Source organism: Rattus norvegicus, chromosome 7 (assembly GCF_021556685.1).
Source record: "Rattus norvegicus strain SHRSP/BbbUtx chromosome 7, alternate assembly SHRSP_T2T, whole genome shotgun sequence".
NCBI lineage: Eukaryota > Metazoa > Chordata > Mammalia > Rodentia > Muridae > Rattus > Rattus norvegicus.
Genome location: NC_141540.1, coordinates 53,211,333 through 53,231,198, shown reverse-complemented (window position 1 = coordinate 53,231,198; position 19,866 = coordinate 53,211,333). Strand labels below are relative to the sequence as shown.

Genomic DNA, 19,866 nt, shown 5'->3' with positions numbered 1-19,866 from the left:
TCGGTTGTATAAAAAAGCAGCATGAATAAGCTATGAGGAAGCAAACCACTAAACAGCACTCCTCTATGGCCTATGTTTCAGTTCCTATCGCCAGGTCCCATTGAGTTTCCTCAATGATGAAGTGTGACCTGAGACTTGGAGGCTAAGTAAGCCCTTTCCTCACCAAGTTGCTTTTGGTCAACTTAAGTGTTTTATCACAACAGAAACCCTAACTAACACATCAATGCATGGATACTGGCACCTCAATGTTTACTGTACTTTTTACAATAGCCAACAGTCAATTTAAATAGTCCAAGTTATGGACCCCACCTAGGTGTCAATCAACAGAGGAACAGACAAAGAATGTAATTAATACATACAATGGACTTTTTCAGCCATAAAGAAGTGGCTCCTGTGAAACATAAGAAGGCAATTTTTAAACTTAACACTTTTTAAATTAAGCTCTTAAGATGGAGATGTGCAAGTCACAATCTGGAACTATGGTAACCTTGGGAAAAAGAGGAAACATTGCTAAGAATAAAATCTATAATTGAGAAATTCAGAAAAAATTGAGAGGCCACAAGTCCCTGCTGATTATATTAAATAGTTTAGTAGGTCTGGATGAATGAATGAGTGAATGAAGCCATTCCTCCAAACTATATACTCTGGTCAATGTCCTTGCTGTTTAAGTCATTTTAATTTGGAATTCTGTTACATGTAACTAATAGCATCCCAAACAACTCAGTAGGTTTATGACTCAATCAAATCTATGCAAGGAAATTATATAGAACTGTTATTGTTGCCTTTTCAGTCTCAAAAGCTGAAAGGAAGTATAAGACTTAGCATTTGAAGAAAGAGGTTGAGTTTCATTTTACCAGAGGAAACAAAATATATACTGTGTTTAACAGGCTATCCTAGTTAAGTCTCAGAACAGTCCTATTAATTCCATCTTCTAGAGGAGAAAATTGAAACTAGAGGAATAAACCTGCCAAAATCACAAGCCTCAGTAATTGGTGAGGAAGCATTTGTAATCCATATTAGCTGGCTCAAAGCCTAAGTACCTAATCTTTAGATTACTTCTGAAAAAAGTTAATAGCATGCCAGGTACGGTGGTGTGTACCTTTAATTCTAGAACTTAGGCAGCAGAGGCAGGTGGATCTCTATGAGTTCAAGGCCAGCCTGGTCTATAAAAGCGAGTCCAGGACAGCCAGAATGTTGTTACTATAGAGAAAACCTGTCTCAAAAGAACAAACAAAACAAAACAAAACAAAACGTTACCTAATTTTTCTGAGTTGATCTAAGTAGTAGAGGTACTTAGTAGAGATACTAAGCACAAAAAGTAATTAAGGACATAAAAAACCTTAAGAACCATTACTGTAATTTTGGGTAGCCAGTACTTTGCGATAGCAGACAACTTCTCAGGTGTTACTGAGGAGATAGTTCAGTACAGTGGCTGACTCCTAATTCTGGTCCCAAAACACAAGTAAAAAACAGAAAGTCTGGGGACCTGACTCTAGTCCCAGCCCTGGGATACAGAGATGGTGAACCTCATTACCTCGATGGCTTACCACTTGTCTACTCACCAAGTGCCAGACCAGTGGCATACCTCTGCCTCGAAAACATGGTAGAAAGCATCTGTCCTCCACACACATATGCAAACATTGTGTATATGTGCGCAAACACCCCCCCCCCCAAGCACAGCTTCCTCAGTTCACAGATTAAAAAACAAAATAAACAAACTCAAGTGGCAGAAAGAGAAAAAAGCTTCTAATAGATGCAGTGCAGTTAGGGGCAAACACAGCAGAAAGCTAAAGTAATATAGATCTTCCAGCCTGGCTACTCTTTATTACACTGGATCATATCCATGGAGAAAACAGAAAGTACAGGGAGATAACACAATGAAAGCTTACTAAGTTATTTACAATAGCCCCTCTTAACTGAAGCTTCCTGTTCTAGAGTTTCAAGCTGCTGTCAATTGTGCTCTATAAACAGTACTTGGTTTTTTCCTTTTTTACTCTTCCATATAACTTTTATGAAAGCATATTATAAAATGTTCTACTGTCATAATCTTATTCATTTTATTGTACTTTTGTTATACTAACTAGTATTTGATAAGCTTGATATAAGATTATGTAATAGTATACATAGTATAAAAACTAATTTAATGAAAATACATTCAATGTGTCTACACTCCCATATTAAATGCTTGAACAAAGTACTCATACATAAAAGACAATTGGGAATACAGTCACTTGCAATAAATATTCTACAATATATACTTGCAGAGAATGATTTTTAAGAAAAGCTAGTGGAGAATTATGTATAACTTTCTCTATAGTCCCTAGAGCAATGAAACTCAGTTAAGAACTGTTTCTTTCCTCTGATATTTCATGGTTATATAGGTGTGCACAAGACTGTTAAATACTAATCCCACATCATTCAACAAGACTATAGCCATATTCAAAAGGAAATATGGAGAATGTATACATTATTATTGATTTTAGCACAAAATTCAAAAGGCCATAGCAGTGAGAAATTCAGTATCTGTGTAAGAATTACTTGCTTGATTTCTGGGGAAGAATTTTCTAGTATTAAGGTAATATGATTAATCATTAACAAGGATTTTGTTTTGTGACAGGGTTTCTCTGTGTAGTCTTGGCTGTTCTGGAACTCACTCTGTAGACCAGACTTGCTTTGAACTCAGAGATCTGCCTGCCTCTGCCTCCTGAGTGCTGGGATTAAAGGCATGAGCCACCATCCCCTGGCAATCAAACATAAGTTTTATAGAATCTACTTTTAATATTAGCATAAAACTAAAACGGAGAACTGGCTTACTCTGCAATATCCAGATATCCACAGGAAGCGGCTGCATGGAGTGGAATCCAGCCTTCATTGTCAGGTTGATTGATATTTGCTCCATTTTCTACCAGAAACTTCACCATATCAACATTGTCATCAATGCAAGCCTGAAAAGAAATTAGAAAGCATGACTAGAAAAAATTTGAATAGTCTGATCGTCAATAGAATAAAATTCTTGTTTTATGTAACTTTAAATATATCCTATATAAATTAATCTGTAGCCATCATGATTGTACAGCTATTGAACAAGACAATGATACTGTATTCTAAGAGTACTGCACGTGACTCATCTTTATGAGAACAACTAGGAAAATTAATAGAACTAAGTAAAATGGAACGACACGACACAATCAAGCCATGCATGCTGGGACACACCTGTAGACCTAGCACTGGAAAGATGAAGGAAAGTGGGTACCAACAAGGTTGTGGCCAGCCTTATCTACACAGTGAATTCCATGACAGCCAGGTTTCACAGCAAGACCTGACCCAACAATAGCACAAAAGGGCAAATATACTTAACAACCAATATAATATAACCAAGTACTAATATCATTACTGTAGCAGTCATTTCCAAAAAGGTGGTCTGTTAGAAAATTAGGGCAAGGGTGTGGCTCCTTTTAGGAAATTAACAAAAATATTTTCAAAATAATATCAATATATTATTCTTCCTTGTACTTTATTGACAAGTACACTTGGAAATGCAAAAGCAGTGGTGATAAAATAGATGTGCCTTAGGCACAAATCAGTGAAGTGGTAAATAAAACATATTAGCTCTAGTTACAGGCACTGCACTGACCAGTAAGGACTCACAGTATATTTTTGAAGCTGCTCTTGATTATAACTGTCCTTGATAAGGCAGTAAAAAAGTGTAAATTGTATAGACTCTCAACTCCTAAATATGTTTATCTAATATTCTATGGAATAAAATAGGAAGTATAGATTAAAGCACTTTTCTGGACATGATAGGTATCAGGAAGAGCATTTATACAAATGACAATTAGCAACTTTTCCAATGAGTATTAACTTTTACCTAAATGGTGAGCTGCATGAGTACATGGCGAGTTTGATTTGTGGTAATCCATTTTCTTGAAAATGAACAAAATCAGTCTTTCATTCCACAAATACTAATTAACATCAATTAGACATGCAAGTACCACTCCACCCAGGCACACCCTTCGCTCCAACCTATAAGGATAACGGAGTATCATTAATAGGGTCAGGGATTGGTTCCTGCTCATAGGATGGGGCTCAACCTGGGCCAGTCATTGGTTGGCTACTCCCTCTATACCTCTGTTCCTAAGACAAAATGACAGCCTACAGATTGGGACAAATTTCTCACCAACCCTACACCTGACAGAGGGCTAATATCCAAAAAATATAAAGAACTCAAGAAGTTAAAAAATAGCGCACAGAGCTAAACAGAGAATTCTCAACAGAAGAATCTCTAATAGCTGAAAGCACTTAAGCTGGCTGGAATGCAAACTTGTACAACTACTTTGGAAATCAATTTGGCTGGTTCTTAGAGAACTACCAATAGTTCTACCTGAGGACCCAGCTATATCACTTCTGGGCATAAGATGTTCCACCATGCCACAGAGACACTTGCTTATCATAGCAGCTTTATCCATAATAGCCAGAAGCCGAAAACAACCCAGATAGATATCCCTCAACAGAAGAATGGATACAATTATTATAGTTTTGTTTGACACTTTAAATCCTCATTCTAACATATGACTCTGTAAAACTTCTTAAGAGTAAATAAGGAAGTCTGAAGAGGGGCTGGAGATGGCTCAGAGGTTAAGAGTTCTGCTGCTGTTCTCACTGAGAAGCCGGGTTCAGTTATCAGTACCCACATACTCTGGCTCACAATCATCAGAAACTCCAGTACCAGGGAATCCAAAGCTCACGTCCAGTCTCTGGAGGCACCAGGTACACACATAGTACACATATATGAGTATAGGCAGACACTTATACAAATAAAGATGTAAAAATAAATCCCTTAAACAGTAAGGATTTTTAGCAGCGTGTGGTGGCCTGTACCTATAATCTTGACACTGGAGAACCGAGAGATAAGAGGATCACAAATAAAGCCAGCCAGTGCTGCAAAGGGAGATCCTAGCAAGTTCTTAACTATCGAAGTATCTGCTTATACTTAGGAAAAGAAAATATTTTCTGGGAATGAAAACATAATAACACAATGACTGAAATGTGAAATGGGCAAAAAATAATCTGAAATTGACAAAACAAAGTACTTCTTTTTGTCGCTGATTATAGTAAACTTTATTATTGTTGAAATGCCATTTAACATAATTTCATAATTGCTTTGTGCTCAAAATGACCAGCAAAAGCATATATATCCTATATTTCACCATAATTTCCCCCCACAGTGTTCTGAGCAGAACAATAGGGTTTCAGTGTTCCTAATGCTGGTATCTAACATTTTATCCCTTGAGATTTTATCCACAGAAAGAAGAGATCATCATTACACAAAAGTCAAACCCATGGGGGTATTACTAGACTCTTGGGTTAGGTACTCACCACTTCTAATAGGTAGTAACTGTAATGGTGCAACCTCTAAATTAAGTGTCATTTTGTTGTTGTGCTACTTAAAATGTCAGAGCAGTTAAATATGATGCACTTAGCAGAAATTTGGAGAACTTTTCAGTTCTTCATCAAACCAAGTTTGACACGTGACGACCAGGAATGGGTCTATGTAACTAGCATACTTACCAAGTCCAAGTTTGCAACCAGTTTTGGGGTGACTGATGTCAGATATAATGAGCTAGTCCTATACGGGAGAACTGTACAAATGTGTGGCACTTCACAAGTGAGTCTTTGCTTAAATGTCCATTTTTGATTAAGTAATTATACATGCATGCATACGTATGCATGTGTGTGTGTGTGTGTGTGTGGTGTGCGTGCGTGCGTCTGTGTGTCTGTGTGTATACACCTGCAGAGGTCAGAGAAGTGTCAGATGCCCTGGAACCCGGGTTATAAGCTGCTGTGAGCTGTCTAATAAGGGTGATGAAAAACTCTAGCTTCACGTAAGAGCAGCAGGCATCCCTAACTGTTCAGCAATCTCTCCAGCTCCTAGCAATTACGACAAATCAGTTTCAAGGGTTTCCTAGTGGGGGATGGATGGTGGTATCAAGAATCTCCTGCAAGGCTTCACACAATCTAGCAAGCAGTAGCACTGAGCTCCAAGTACCTGCAAGTGTCAGCTTTTTGATAAGACCTTTTCTGGTCTCCATATAAAAATAACAAATTATTGCCCAACCATTTTACTCCACACCATTTATTCCAAAACATAATTCAAATGTTTGCTTAATTGCCTACTACCTATTTCTCCTACTACTAACACAAAGGCTTGGTTAAAAAAAGTTTTTGTAGCCCAGTACTTCATACAGTATTTGGCATGTGAAAGGACATGCTGAGTACAGAACTTAAAAGCAGCTTGAGGGGCTGGGGATTTAGCTCAGTGGTAGAGCGCTTACCTAGGAAGCGCAAGGCCCTGGGTTCGGTCCCCAGCTCCGGAAAAAAAAGAACCAAAAAAAAAAAAAAAAAAAGCAGCTTGAAGTGGCCTGAGTGGAAGATGAAACTGGACACTAATTCCACACATACCACACTACATTCTCAAAGATGTGCCCAGTTCAATGTATTTCTCACCTATCTGTGGTCCTATAGAGCCTAACACATTCCTAAGTCACCTACTGTGTATTTGCTTTACAAGAACAAACACTTTTGCTTTACTTGATATAGAATGACAGCATTTCTCTGAATAAGGAAATTATGGGGGCACGGAAGGTGCTCAGCTGGTGAGGTGCTGGCTGCACATGCATCTGAGCCTGATTTTGGATCCTCAGAACCAGTGAGAGGCCACCACAAAGGTATCACCTGGATCACAGTACTGGAAGAGAGGAGGCGGGAAGATCTCAGGGGTTTAAACCAATGAGCAAGTCACTGAGATCTTGTCTTATAAGGAAGGAGAGCAACAGAGAAGACACTGGACAACAACCTCTGACTTCAACACACACCCACACCCATCCATCCACGATGCTGACATTTATATAGCACTAAAATCCCCTATCATGTTAAAATCATATATCTCCACAACTCCCCCCTCTCTAACAATTTATAACACTTCATGTAGGGGGCCGAAGTACTCATAATATATTCTGAACATAAGAAACCATAAATTAATATGTAGTACTTATTATTCATTTAAACTTTTTTTTTGTGGGTACTGGTTAAAGGTAGAAAAATTAGAGATCTGAGGATCACAGATATGTAAAACAGGACACAGCTATCAAATAGAGAAGTGATGCAGAACTTCATTGTGTTAGAAAGTAATGCCATTTGAGAAGAACTAATGTTGAATTATTAGAGATATTTCTAAACATAATATTCATTTCCCTGTTAAAAAACTGACTCCACTTTTTCAACCTTTGTTAATTTCCATTCTGATCATCACCAATACTAAATTTGGAACCATTTAACAAATGTTTATAATACAAACACAATTATGGTTTTACAAATAAATCTATCAAGTAAGAAAGGGTACACTGTGCTCCTTCAGTGACAGTGGCTCAAGTGAGCAGTCTGAGAAGCAGAGGGAACATACAGAGTTCTAAAGCGGGAGTGTCACAATCCCATCAACAACCCAAGAGATCACAGAAGCAATATGGAGCTGGAAGGCTGTCTTCATCCTTTAACTCTAGGTACAGGCAGCAGCAGCAGCAGCAGCAGCAGCAGCAGCTGCAGCTGCAAGTGTGGAACTAAACTAAGAAAACTTGTTACTTAAGAAAAAACAAAGAAAAGAAAAAGGAAAGAACAAACAACACGTCTCACTTTGTAGCCTGGCTGGCCTGAAACTCCCTATGTGGACCAAGCAGGCCTGACTAAACTCAGGGGCCCACCTATCTCTGCCCCCTTAAGTGCTGGAGTTAAAGGCTTATGTTGAAATCTTGAACAAACAAACAAGCAAAAAACTATAAAGGTTAAAGAAAATTAAGACTACAGGGCAAGAAAAGCCACTTATGGTGATGAAAACTAGAATTAGAACGTGCACACTTAAGGGGAATATGATGATTTTATTAGCTCTGAATCTATGAGTTTAGGTATCTAAATACCTATCTAGCTTGCAAACTTTCAGGTTTGGCAATAAATATGAGCTAGAAATAACAGATAGGAAATTACCTAAACTGAGGTAATTATTTAAAATAATGAAATAATTTAAAATTTAAAATAATGAAATAAATGATGTAATCATATCTTAATTAAAATAAATTAAAATAGGACTTGAAATTATTGAGGAATAAGTGATCAAAAAACCATAGACGGAGGAGAGACTGAATTATGATCAGCATATTTCACTTAGAATAAAGGCTTCAGTAGAGTTTTATTCAGTTAGTAAATCAAAATATTTTAAAAATAAACATAAAAACTTGCAAATGAACACCCATCACACTGAAAGTAGCGACAGAAATATATAAAGTAATTAGGGCTAAATCTGTTTATCCTTTATTCTATTCATAAGCTGAAATGCTTTCACACCAATTCATGCTGAAAGCATTGTCACAAACTTGTGTTCCCCTGCACCTCAACGCAGGCTGTACACTGTTCCAAGTGCTCTCCTGAGCACTTAGAATCCACACGCAAGAAACTGCCAGGGCATTCTCGTAAACACACTGTTGCTACAAGAATCAAGACCTAACACATGCAGCACATTAAGAGACACATGACTTGCAGACTTAAATTTTTGACTAAATTTGGTCAGGTATTGAGCCATACAAGGTAAGAAACAGAATGAATCAAATACATTTCCAAAATCTTAACAGAGACGGCTTAAGTATTATTAACTGACTGCACATCCAGTGCAATTACCAACAGGAAATGGCTATGGGGACATAGTCACCCTTTAATTCCAGCTCCAGGCACTGTGTTAACTTGAACTGCAAATTTACTCACCAAACTCAAGACCCTATGATATCTGTTCTCATTGTCTTACACATGTGCATGGAAAAAGTTGTCAAGTTTGAAAGCAAAATGTTGCACTAAGGGGCTACAGAAAAAGCTCAAAGCTTTAAAGACAAATTTTGTATGGAACCTGTAACTTTGATAATCACTAAATTGCATCATTAAAGGTCAAAACGAATGTGTTTAGCAACTACATAGTTTAATGAGGTAAAAATCACAATTACAAAAACAATAGTATTTGAAATAAACTCTAATACTATTATATTCCTTTTCACTATATACTAAGATATTAAATTCTGTTAAATTTTTCATTTTTTATATTTTTTAATCCAATAAAAACATTTTCCCTTTTAAAATTATAAAACATCCCTTTTTAAATTATAAAACAATGTTAAGGGTTAGAAAACTGTCAGATTTCTTTTAGTACCAACAAAAGAATGGCTTCTAAGTGGATGAGGCAGTTTTAAATGGTGTACTAAGAGCACCTTAGAGATTCCAAACTTCCTCCTAACAGACTCCTATGAGCTTAAGCCATGCAAATTATGAGGAAAAAGCAAAGCAAATGGAAAACAGTAATTGTATATGAATGTAATTATAGCAACTTAGCATTAAAATTTAATTACCTGTAATAATTAAAATGTTTATGCCTAATCATCAGTACCAGTTACTGACATGTAAAATGACAATGTGAAACATAAACTCTGTATGACTCTTTAAAGAACAAAGCTCTACTGACAGAAACAGCGATCTGAGGGTACGCTAGGAAACAGTCCATATACCCGTGCGACTGACACGCAGTCTGTTTAAGAGGAACTGAAATGTTAGTGTCCGAGTCATGGTTTCATTCTATTTTAAAGTGCAGTGAGACAATTCAAGAGGAAATGTGAGTTAGCCAACAAGGTCTCCAAGCAATGTTCTTACGCTAAGGACCAAGCATCCTGGTCGTCCACTAAGGATTGACAAATGAGCCAGTGTGGGAATCTAGAGAGGCCATCTGCTATACCTAACTATGGAAGCAAGGGAAGCTCTGCACTGCCGAAAGCTTCAGGTTCCTCAGGTTCCTCAGCTTCCTTCTGTCTAATCCTTTAGGCAGGTGTATAGAATAAAAAGCCTGCCCTTTAAAAGGCAGACAGCCAAATGTACAATGATCGGGACAGTAAGTCCAAAACAGTCACCAGAATGATTAAGCCAAAAGAAACCCCTGTTCAGAAAAGGAAAAATCCAGCTTACATCCCCTAGAAACCATAGGAGACAACAGTGCCTGTCAAAGAAAAGGCACTATATATGTGTTAGTGGGAGGAACTAGAGAAAGCAAATTCAGACTATTAAAAAAAGATAAAAAGAAAAAAAGAAAAGGAAAAAACCTGACAAGGACATTTTACAAAGCAAAAACTAAGTTTCTATGAATAAGAAATTTAAGCACTGCTCAGTCACTCTGCACTATTTGAATAAGAATACCTCAACACTGGAAGCAACAAATATCCAAAGATTAAAACATACTCAAACCCACTTAGTTTTCTTCCCTTTACTGATACATTTTCAGAGGGCATACTTTTGTTTGGAGAATTAGTAAGGAAACACCATTTCTTCAGAAACTAAAAATTCTTAGAACTATGAAATGAATCAAATTTCAGAATTATTCTCTTACTAATAAATTTTCTAATTGTGCACTCTATACAATTCAATGCATGCATCTTGTAGAGCCAAAGAGCAGCACTAGAGGGCACATTCTCCTTGTTTTCCTTTATGCCTAGTGGATAGGCCACAAGTACATGATAAACACAAGAAATCACATTAGAACACTAACCTCCTTAATAAAGACCTACTGTGTAAGTATGTACATAAAATTATGTTCAGTACTACTTGAGACATATTCTCTTACTACAGCTTCATATACTCAGTCTTTACACTATGGTTCCTAAAAACAAAACAAAACAAAAAAATGCCTATACATTAAATAATACCAAATATTTTAATGATTTGCTTGCCAAGGGACAAAAAAACCACTTTTGTTCTGGCTTCAAGATAAACATTTTTAATTAAGGAAAAAAAAAACAAAGTTAAAAAAGTGAAAGAACAAAACAAAACCTACTATGTAATTTATGAAAACTAACAGACAGGTCATTATGTGATTAGAGCTGAGCTAAGCAAGCTGACAGTGTAAAACAAATCTTACAGCAGGTCTCAGTACTCCTGAAGCTCTGCAGAAAGGTAGGAAGCAACTACAAGCAGCTCTTTCTTTGATAAAACTGATTTTAGCATTCATGATTACAAATTCAGCTACAAGAGTTTACTAAGTCAACTTAGCAATGAGAAGACAACATTAGTTTCGGGGAAGGAAATAAAAGTGTCTATTTTATTCAAGCAATCAAAAGAAAATTAAAACAGGCAACAGAAGAATATGCAGTCCACTGACAAAAGTCCCATCTACTTGAGCGGCTGAGGCAAGAGGACTCAGAGTTCAAGGCCAATGTGGGGCTATAGAGTGTGTTCTAGACCAGGTTGGGTAAGCAATGAAAGCCTGTCTCAGAAAGAGAACTGAGAATATAGCTCAGTGTAGAATGTTTGCCTAGTATTCATTAAGCCCTGGTTTCAATTCTTTTTTTTTTTTTTTATTAACTTGAGTATTTCTTATATACATTTCAAGTGTTATTCCCTTTCCCGGTTTCCGGGCAAAATCCCCCTCCCCCCTCCCCTTCCTTATGAGTGTTCCCCTCCCAACCCTCCCCCCATTGCCGCCCTCCCCCCATAGTCTAGTTCGCTGGGGGTTCAGTCTTAGCAGGACCCAGGGCTTCCCCTTCCACTGGTGCTCTTACTAGGATATTCATTGCTACCTATGGGGTCAGAGTCCAGGGTCAGTCCATGTATAGTCTTTAGGTAGTGGCTTAGTCCCTGGAAGCTCTGGTTGCTTGACATTGTTGTACTTTTGGGGTCTCGAGCCCCTTCAAGCTCTTCCAGTTCTTTCTCTGATTCCTTCAACGGGGGACCTATTCTCAGTTCAGTGGTTTGCTGCTGGCATTCGCCTCTGTATTTGCTGTATTCTGGCTGTGTCTCTCAGGAGCGATCTACATCCGGCTCCTGTCGGTCTGCACTTCTTTGCTTCATCCATCTTGTCTAATTGGGTGGCTGTATATGTATGGGCCACATCCTGGTTTCAATTCTTAACACAGCCAAAAATATGCATCAAGATTCAATTCTTGGCACTGATTTGACAAATGAAAGTAAGTCTGAACACATACCAAATTATTAATTAGCAGACATCTTTAAATCACTTGAGTTGTTTTTCCAAAATGTTTCTATCTAGTGACAACATAAAAGTTCTTATAGCTTTCAAAACAAATAGAAGATAGACTTTATTCATCTAATTGCTTCTAAATGTAATTTTTCAATGTTTAACAAACCAAGTAGCCATAGAAAACATGGTTTCTCTCCATCAATTCAACAGTTGTCGAGTGTCCACTATGGCTACACAGTGTTGCCTGCTAAGAATACAATAGTGAAGAACACAGACTAGATTTCTGAACTCAGGACGAAAGAACTAAATACAAAATAAAAAGCTATTGTAAATTATATGGACTAAAATATTAACCTAGGTTTGGGGGCACAGGGTAGGGGAAAAACAAAATCTTTCACAATGGTCCCTGCATTTCCATCTTAAGGAGTTCTTAAATCTATAAAATAAAATCTCACTGAATTTATAAACTCCGACACCCATGGTAACTGATCCAGAGGAACAGATGATAAGGCATAAATAGCATATTTAAAAAGTACTCAGAAAAGCTTGTATCACAGTCCAGAAAAGATCGAACATCTTCAAAACGGAGACAACAACTAATTACAGGACTAGAGGGATGGCTCAGTGGCTAAAAGTGCTGACTGCTATTCTAGAGGACCCAAGTTCGATCACTGGAACCCACATGGCAGCTCACAACTGGATGCCATTCCAGTTCCAGGGCCCCCATGGGCCCTGGACACATACATGATGTACAAACATACGTGTATCTGACAGTAATCATATATATAAAATCCACAACAAAAGGAATCAGAAGCATTATCTTAAAGAAAAGGAAATAAATAGACCAAGTGTAGTGTTCTAATGGAAACAAAACTAAACCAAACCTTTAAGGAGGCTAAGTGCTTCCTAGTGGCAAAGTTGAAGCCACTCTTCACTGAACCTTCCTTCCAAATAAACACTATCCTTTCTACAGCAGTTCTGAATATGCTAGAAACTGTTCTGAGCACTTCACAGGCATTAAGTAATTTATTTTCATAGCAACCCAATATTTAAGAACTATTATCATTATGATCATTTAATAGCTGGTAACTAGCAAGACTGAGATTGTGACTCACAAGTCTGGTTCTCCTACCTGTGTCTGCAACCAATAGGATATACAACTGACTAAGCAGGAGCTGCAGCACAAGCACAATAATACCCCTGAACAGTGTGGTACTAGCTACTGGGGAAACCTCTAATGCCTATGTCCTACCTTGACAAGGCTCTTCATTCTAGAAACATTCTGTACATGCTCACAAATGTGCAAAAAAGGCATGCACAAAATTGTCCTTGAAAACCAGGTAAGTCAATACTCTTAAATGGTTAATTTACAGAATGTCATAGCCTTTTCAATTTGATACAAACCTAAACACACCTGGGAAGAGAATCTCAGTTGAGCAATTACTGCCATAAATGCTCTGTAGGTTCTGTCTTGGTTGCTAATTGATATGGGAAGGCCTAGTTCATTAAGGACCATTCCTAAGTGTTGGACGTACAAAAAAAAAAAAAATGTAGTCGAGCAAGACAGTAAGCAACATTCCTCCAAGGACTTCAGTTCACACCTCTAGGTTCCTGCCTTGGTTTCCCCTTCAACCATGGACTGAGCTCTGTAAGGCAAATAAACCTCTTCCTCCCTTAAATTGCGTTTAGTCATGGTGTTTAGCATAACTAACAGAGAATCAAACTAGAACATACACTAATTGTCATCAATGAAGAACTAATTTATGGAGTAATTTGAAATAAATTCATAGATATTTTACCTAGTGAAAAGCATTAAGTATAAACATGAGTAAAGTTTCTAACCAGTGTTAAAAGGTGGTGGGAACTGTCAAAGGAAGGAGAGGCTTTATGGTAATATATAGAAGAGGGCTAATGACTACCACCCTCTTTCTATTTTCCTCAGCAACTTAAAGGTTCCTCACTCAAGTGAGCTACAATGATCCGTCATGCAGAAATCTATAAGGAGAAGCAAGCCTATGTGGCGGTGCATATTCTAGATCCCACTGCTTGGGAGATGCAGGGGAGAAAATTAGGAACGTAATAGACAGCTCTGTCTATACAATGAGTCTGAGGTCAACCTGGGCTGTATGAGACTGTCTCAAAAATTCAAAAGATGAACTGGAAAACTATATATCCTGTGTTTTTGCTGGTTTATTTTCCTTAAATTATTTGCTTGTCATTTAGTACAATTCTATCCTTCTTTTTTTTTTTAAGATTTATTTATTTATTATATATAAGTACACTGTAGCTGTCTTCAGACACACCAGAAGAGGGTATCAGATCTTATTACAGATGGTTGTGAGCCACCATGTGGTTGCTGGGATTTGAACTCAAGACCTCTGGAAGAGCAATCGGTGCTCTTAACCGCTGAGCCATCTCTCCAGCCCGTACAATTCTATCCTAAGCCTTACTTTATTTCTGAGAGTTCTTGAGTCTAAAGTCCAAGACCAAGGCCTGGCCAGATTCAGTAACTGGAGAAGACCTGGTGTCTTTCTAATACATGACATTTTTCTAGCTATATTATCATATTTTGGGAGGACAAATAACCCCTTTATAATTCTTTATGGTAAAAAGTTATCCTATTACAATGTCTCCTTAGTAGACCTGCTTACTATTATAAAAATTAGTTTGGTGATTAGTAAGTTGGCATGGCTGGGAACATATGCCTGTAGTCCTATCACTTGGGAGATGGAGGCAGAAAAATGAGGAGCTCAAAGTCATCCTCAGCTACATAACAAGTCTGAAATCAGCCTGGGCTTGTTACAATGAGAAAAAAAATTATAAGGAAATAGCACTTGAAATGTAATTATTCCTTTATTCTTTATTTTCTTTTGCAAAATAAATGCTTTTTCGTTTAAAACAGAATTGTGGTATACATCTTTTAATTAAAACATACAAAAAAGGTTTCTGCAGAGGATTCTGAAATGTTTTCTGACTGATAGCAATTATAGATAATTGTATTTAATGGAAACTACAGTTTCATTTTAGTATCAATTATAGAATCTAGATCAATGCTGAAAATGGTTATCTTGTTAAGTTTTTTTTTTTTTTTTTTCCGGAGCTGGGGACCAAACCCAGGGCCTTGCGCTTGCTAGGCAAGCACTCTACCACTGAGCTAAATCCCCAACCCCCTGAAAATGGTTATGACACATAAGAATACTTACGAATGAATTCCAAACCATCTCTGGAAACTTATCTGTATTACTATATAGTAAATGAGCACTGTGAACTCTGAGTCTCTGATAAAGATCATAATCAATTATGAATTAAAATTTCATGTCATAAAAATTTAATGCAAGGAGGAGAAAAACTTTGCATACAAATTTTGTATACCATGGACTATACAGAAGTTATTTTATCTAACTACATATAATGATTACATAAATTCAAATACAGTTTGCCTACTTGGGGAGAATTCTCCCACTAAAAATGTTAACACAAGTATAGGTTTCTCTGTTAAGTTTGCTAAAATAAAGTTCTTTGGTAAAACAAAGCACAGCACTGAAAACACAACGGAAGCAACATTCTTAGGTTCTGTCAAGGGTTGGCTATGGCTGGAGTACTTCTTCCAGTTCGTATCAGAGACTGGTCCTCGGTGCTGTAGCACCTTTAACAAGGTGTGACGGCTGGAGGAGATCCTCAGAGATGATTAAGGTAATTCTCTCTCCTACCAATTCCCCTAATTAGAGGTTCAAGAGAGAAACTACTTTAGTTCAACTGCAGAGAAAGAGGGGAAAAAAGAACTGCTACCAAGAATCGGATCTTTTGGTGCTCAGAATCAACAAGGTAGGCAGAACTTGGCAACCTTTCTGGAAGAAGACAAAGTATGCACACTCTTGGATGTCACTAGGTAATGGTTAAGAGACTGTCTTAATTACACCTCAGCATTTATCTTTAACACCTTCTACAGCTTGAACAAACGTCTCTGGACTGAATGACTGTTTTCTGTAACATTATGAACACATCTGTCCTAAACACTGACAACATGCTTTACTTACTTGTTGTATCTGCTTTCTCTATTCTTTGTCCCCCTTCTCAGTCTCTGCTGTACTATGAATACTCAAACTCCAGGGCCCTTACCTTAGTTGTCACTACACTGATAATGACAACTAGTTGTCACTAGGACAGATTAGGTCTTAACCAAATACTGACTAGGAGGAGCCTGCAGAATGATGCAACTTCACCAGTAGCTGTGTGAGCTGGCCATCTTTGCTCCCTGTAACTCACCGTGACCACAGTCATTGTCTTTGTGTGTCATAGACTTGCTGTGAGAGATGGGCTCATTATAAAGCCTTTAGTTTAACCGAGAGAGCAGCTTCCCTTTTCCTAAATGGAACTGTGAATGATACCAAGAATTTTCAAAGAATTAACTTGTCTTAAAGGTATAACTGAGTTGATACTAAGAACCACTCAGAGAACTTATTCAATAGCATGCTGGCTGTGCTTCTTTTCATGTGTCCTCTATTCAGAAAGCAGCAACATCACTACGGAAAGACTCCCAGGCATCAACTTCATTTTTCAGTATAGTCAATACTGTACCATAAAAAATTCTGTATTTCCTAGAGCTGAGACACACAGATACAATAATATATCCTCCTTGTTTACAACAAGACAAAAGAACCTAAAGTGCTTTGAAATTTTATTTTTTTAAATCAAATTATAACAATGCTATGTACCACTTGTTAATGTTAGTGTTCTAGCATAAAAATACTTCCACAAAAGGAATTCCTTCCCCTAGACTACTAATGCAGCAGCACATAAGGTTCTTAGTAATTCGGCTACTGTGGTAATAAAGGCAGCCAAGAAGAGAACACTGAAGACAAAGTAAAAGCCAGCCTGCATTTTTTTTTTCTTTTTGGAGTGGTGCCTTACATTTTACTGAAAGTCTGAAAGCTGAGTCTTGACCATATAAGGCTCTGGGATTCCCAAGGAAGAAAAAGCAGGGGGTTAAAGTCAAACTTGAAAGCCTTAAAATATACGAACATAGGTACCAAATTACCATGAGCCTGGATTTTTTTATTCTGGATTTTCTCACAATTCTAGCAATGTTACTAAAAACAAGCAACCAAGCAAGCAAAACAAATTCATAATGAATGTATAAAGCGGAGTCTATCGTTTAAACGATGTTGACCATGTTGTTGGAAAGCACGCTGACTTTTAACAAGTTTGTGTTCTCGCCACCTCTCAGCTCTTACCTTTCAGTGACCAGCGGTATCTTACTTTCCATTCGAGCTTATAGCTCTTACTCTACCAGACATTAAAGAAAATGGAGCCTAAAGTAACAGTACATAGAAATAGGTGAGGTCGTCTCCATAATATAATAGCCCTTGTGCTTAAGCAATGTGAAAATTCTTTTTCAGTTCTATAGTAACCTTCTCCCCTTCTTTATTTTTTAGATCATAAAGTTTCCAGCCCTGGAAGAAAGTTACTAGAGGAATTACAGCCTATAAAATCTAAAGGGGATAACCAAGGTATATAAAAACTGATTTCTCCTGAAAAAAAATTAAATAAATTCACAAGAAAGTGACTTAGAAACCCATATGAAGCTATCTTTCCAGTTGATTTCAGTTCTATGGGAGAAGTAATCATACAAGGACCCTCAGCGAGTGCCTTCCCACTACTCCCTCTCCCCGTCTTACTCTTTGCCTAGACTAAACTTCCTTCTGCCTTGGTCACATGAGCACTAGGATTACAGGCATGTACACCCTTCCTGGTAACTGCATTATTTGTAACTTATTTACAAATTTACATGTAACGTATTTTTCATGTACACTAGGATAAAAAGAGAGGAAGGGATATAAAAGGCCATTTTACAAAACTTAGTTATGTATACAGCTCAACAAAGTTAGGTCCAATACAAATGAAAATATCAGCTGTAGCTAAACAATCCTTCTTCAATGTGGCAACTGCCACATTTCTTACAGAAGAGCTCAGAACACTGGCAACAGTTTTCTAAGGGGGCATCTAGGAAATGCAATTTAAAGCTTTAAAAATAAAACAGAAAAAGTTAAAAGAACCACTGAAGGGGGAAGAAAATAGCAGTATTTCAGATACTGAACACAGTATTGTCAAGTGACCATGAACTGCAAAAAATAGCAGATTACTAGAAAGAATTATGTAGATATATATAAGAGAAGGCAAGAGGGAAGTTGTAATTGACTTTATAAACCGTGCTAAAGAACCCCAAATTTAGTTTACACAACAGATTTTCAAATATGAATAAAATACAGGGATCTCTGGGGAAAAAAGATGAAAAAAATCTCTTAAAATTGGCTGAAATTATCTTTTTATATTATTTAAATAAATGTCAACATAAACTAGGTCTTTGTATATCTGCTTTAAGCAAAACACAAGTGAAAATAAACCTTGTTATCACTTTACCTATAAACCCTCCTCACTACAAACACAATGTTTTAACTAAAGCCACCCTCGGCCTTCTTTGTCTATCACAGTAAATCTATTTTTAAATATTCCCAACAAGCAAATGCATAGATCTTAAACTAAGAAGTGATCATTTATTTGCCCACCTGACCAACTATGTTCATATACTGTCCTCCCCAAAACCTCAATTAGTAAAACATGTTTGTTGAATTAAGAGAAAATTAATTAAGAGAAAAAGAAGCCTAAAGAATGACTTAATGTTCAATGTTTATGAGTAGGTAGTAGATGATGTTCCCTTCTGCGTTCCACTGAACCAGGCACACAAATGGTATTCAGATAGATGTAGACAAAACAAACACTCATACAGAAAATAAGAATAATAAATCCTTAAAATAAGCCTACTGTCTTGTCCTAGGTAAATATAAAAAATTGAATTCTGCACAGTGTACATTGACTCTCATAAGAAACTTCCTGACATTATCCTAAAGTCACTGTACCAATTTACAACTTCACCCAGCGTTCTTCCAGCTCTCCATACTCATCAATGTCACATTAGGCTTTTGGTTTGTCACAATTAGACTTTTTGACTAGGTTACATTCTTCCCTTGGGATCTAACTGGCACTATGCTACACCTGTCATTCTATGTCCTGTTACTTATGTATAGATCACATTAGCCATTTCCTCCTACAGCAAAAAGTTTTATAAATCAAGCAAATTGTCAGATGAACTGAAATATTTAGTAAAATGTTTTTATTCTTTCTGAGTAAGCTGGGGGGTAGGGTTTCCCATAAGAAATATCTATGAACTAAGGCTCCAGATGGTAAAGGTTTAGCAACTATCTAGCAATTTTATCTTATTCTTTTCTGATCCCTTTCCCTAAAAAACATTATGAGTTTCAAAACTGTATCCTTCCTTCCATCCATCTATCTATCTATCTATCTATCTATCTATCTATCTATCTATCTATCTATCTATCTATCTAAAACACAAGGAAACAGAATATATATTGAAGTGTTGTACACAAGAATGTCCAGGATTTTTGTCTGTTTTGGTTACTGATGACTTTAAGCACTTACCATAATTAGAGTAAACACACACAATTTCAAATTGCATTGTTAACAGATGGAGGTGTACCCAAATCCTGAATAATAGTCTTACAAGTACAGTTTTTAAAAGGCCCAAGCATAATGTTCTCTCTATCTATACTAGATAGAGAATCGGATTTTGCCCATGATTCAGAAATGTTTTTCAGGAGGAATCTGCATAGTTAGTAATGATTCACCTTAGTTACATGGCTTCTGGATGAGCACACTCTGAATTTTAACAGAAGGCAAGTATTTCTAAATAAAGAGTAAGGCTGTAGCAAATAGGCTCGATTATCAGAGATGTCATAAAC

The 19,866-nt window shown here is 37.0% G+C and overlaps 1 protein-coding gene across 22 annotated transcripts in view; it reads right to left on the bottom strand.

Moving 5' to 3' along the window:
* Positions 1–19,866, bottom strand: part of Ppp1r12a (protein phosphatase 1, regulatory subunit 12A) — a 110,845-nt gene that overhangs the window by 71,778 nt on the left and 19,201 nt on the right. For all 22 annotated transcript variants that reach the window (XR_015623707.1, XR_015623708.1, XR_015623715.1 and 19 more), the window contains 1 exon segment: positions 2,815–2,945. Coding sequence is in view for 7 of the 22 variants with exons in the window: in XM_087555374.1 (XP_087411500.1) it covers positions 2,815–2,945 (131 nt within the window). In the remaining 15 variants the exon portion in view is untranslated.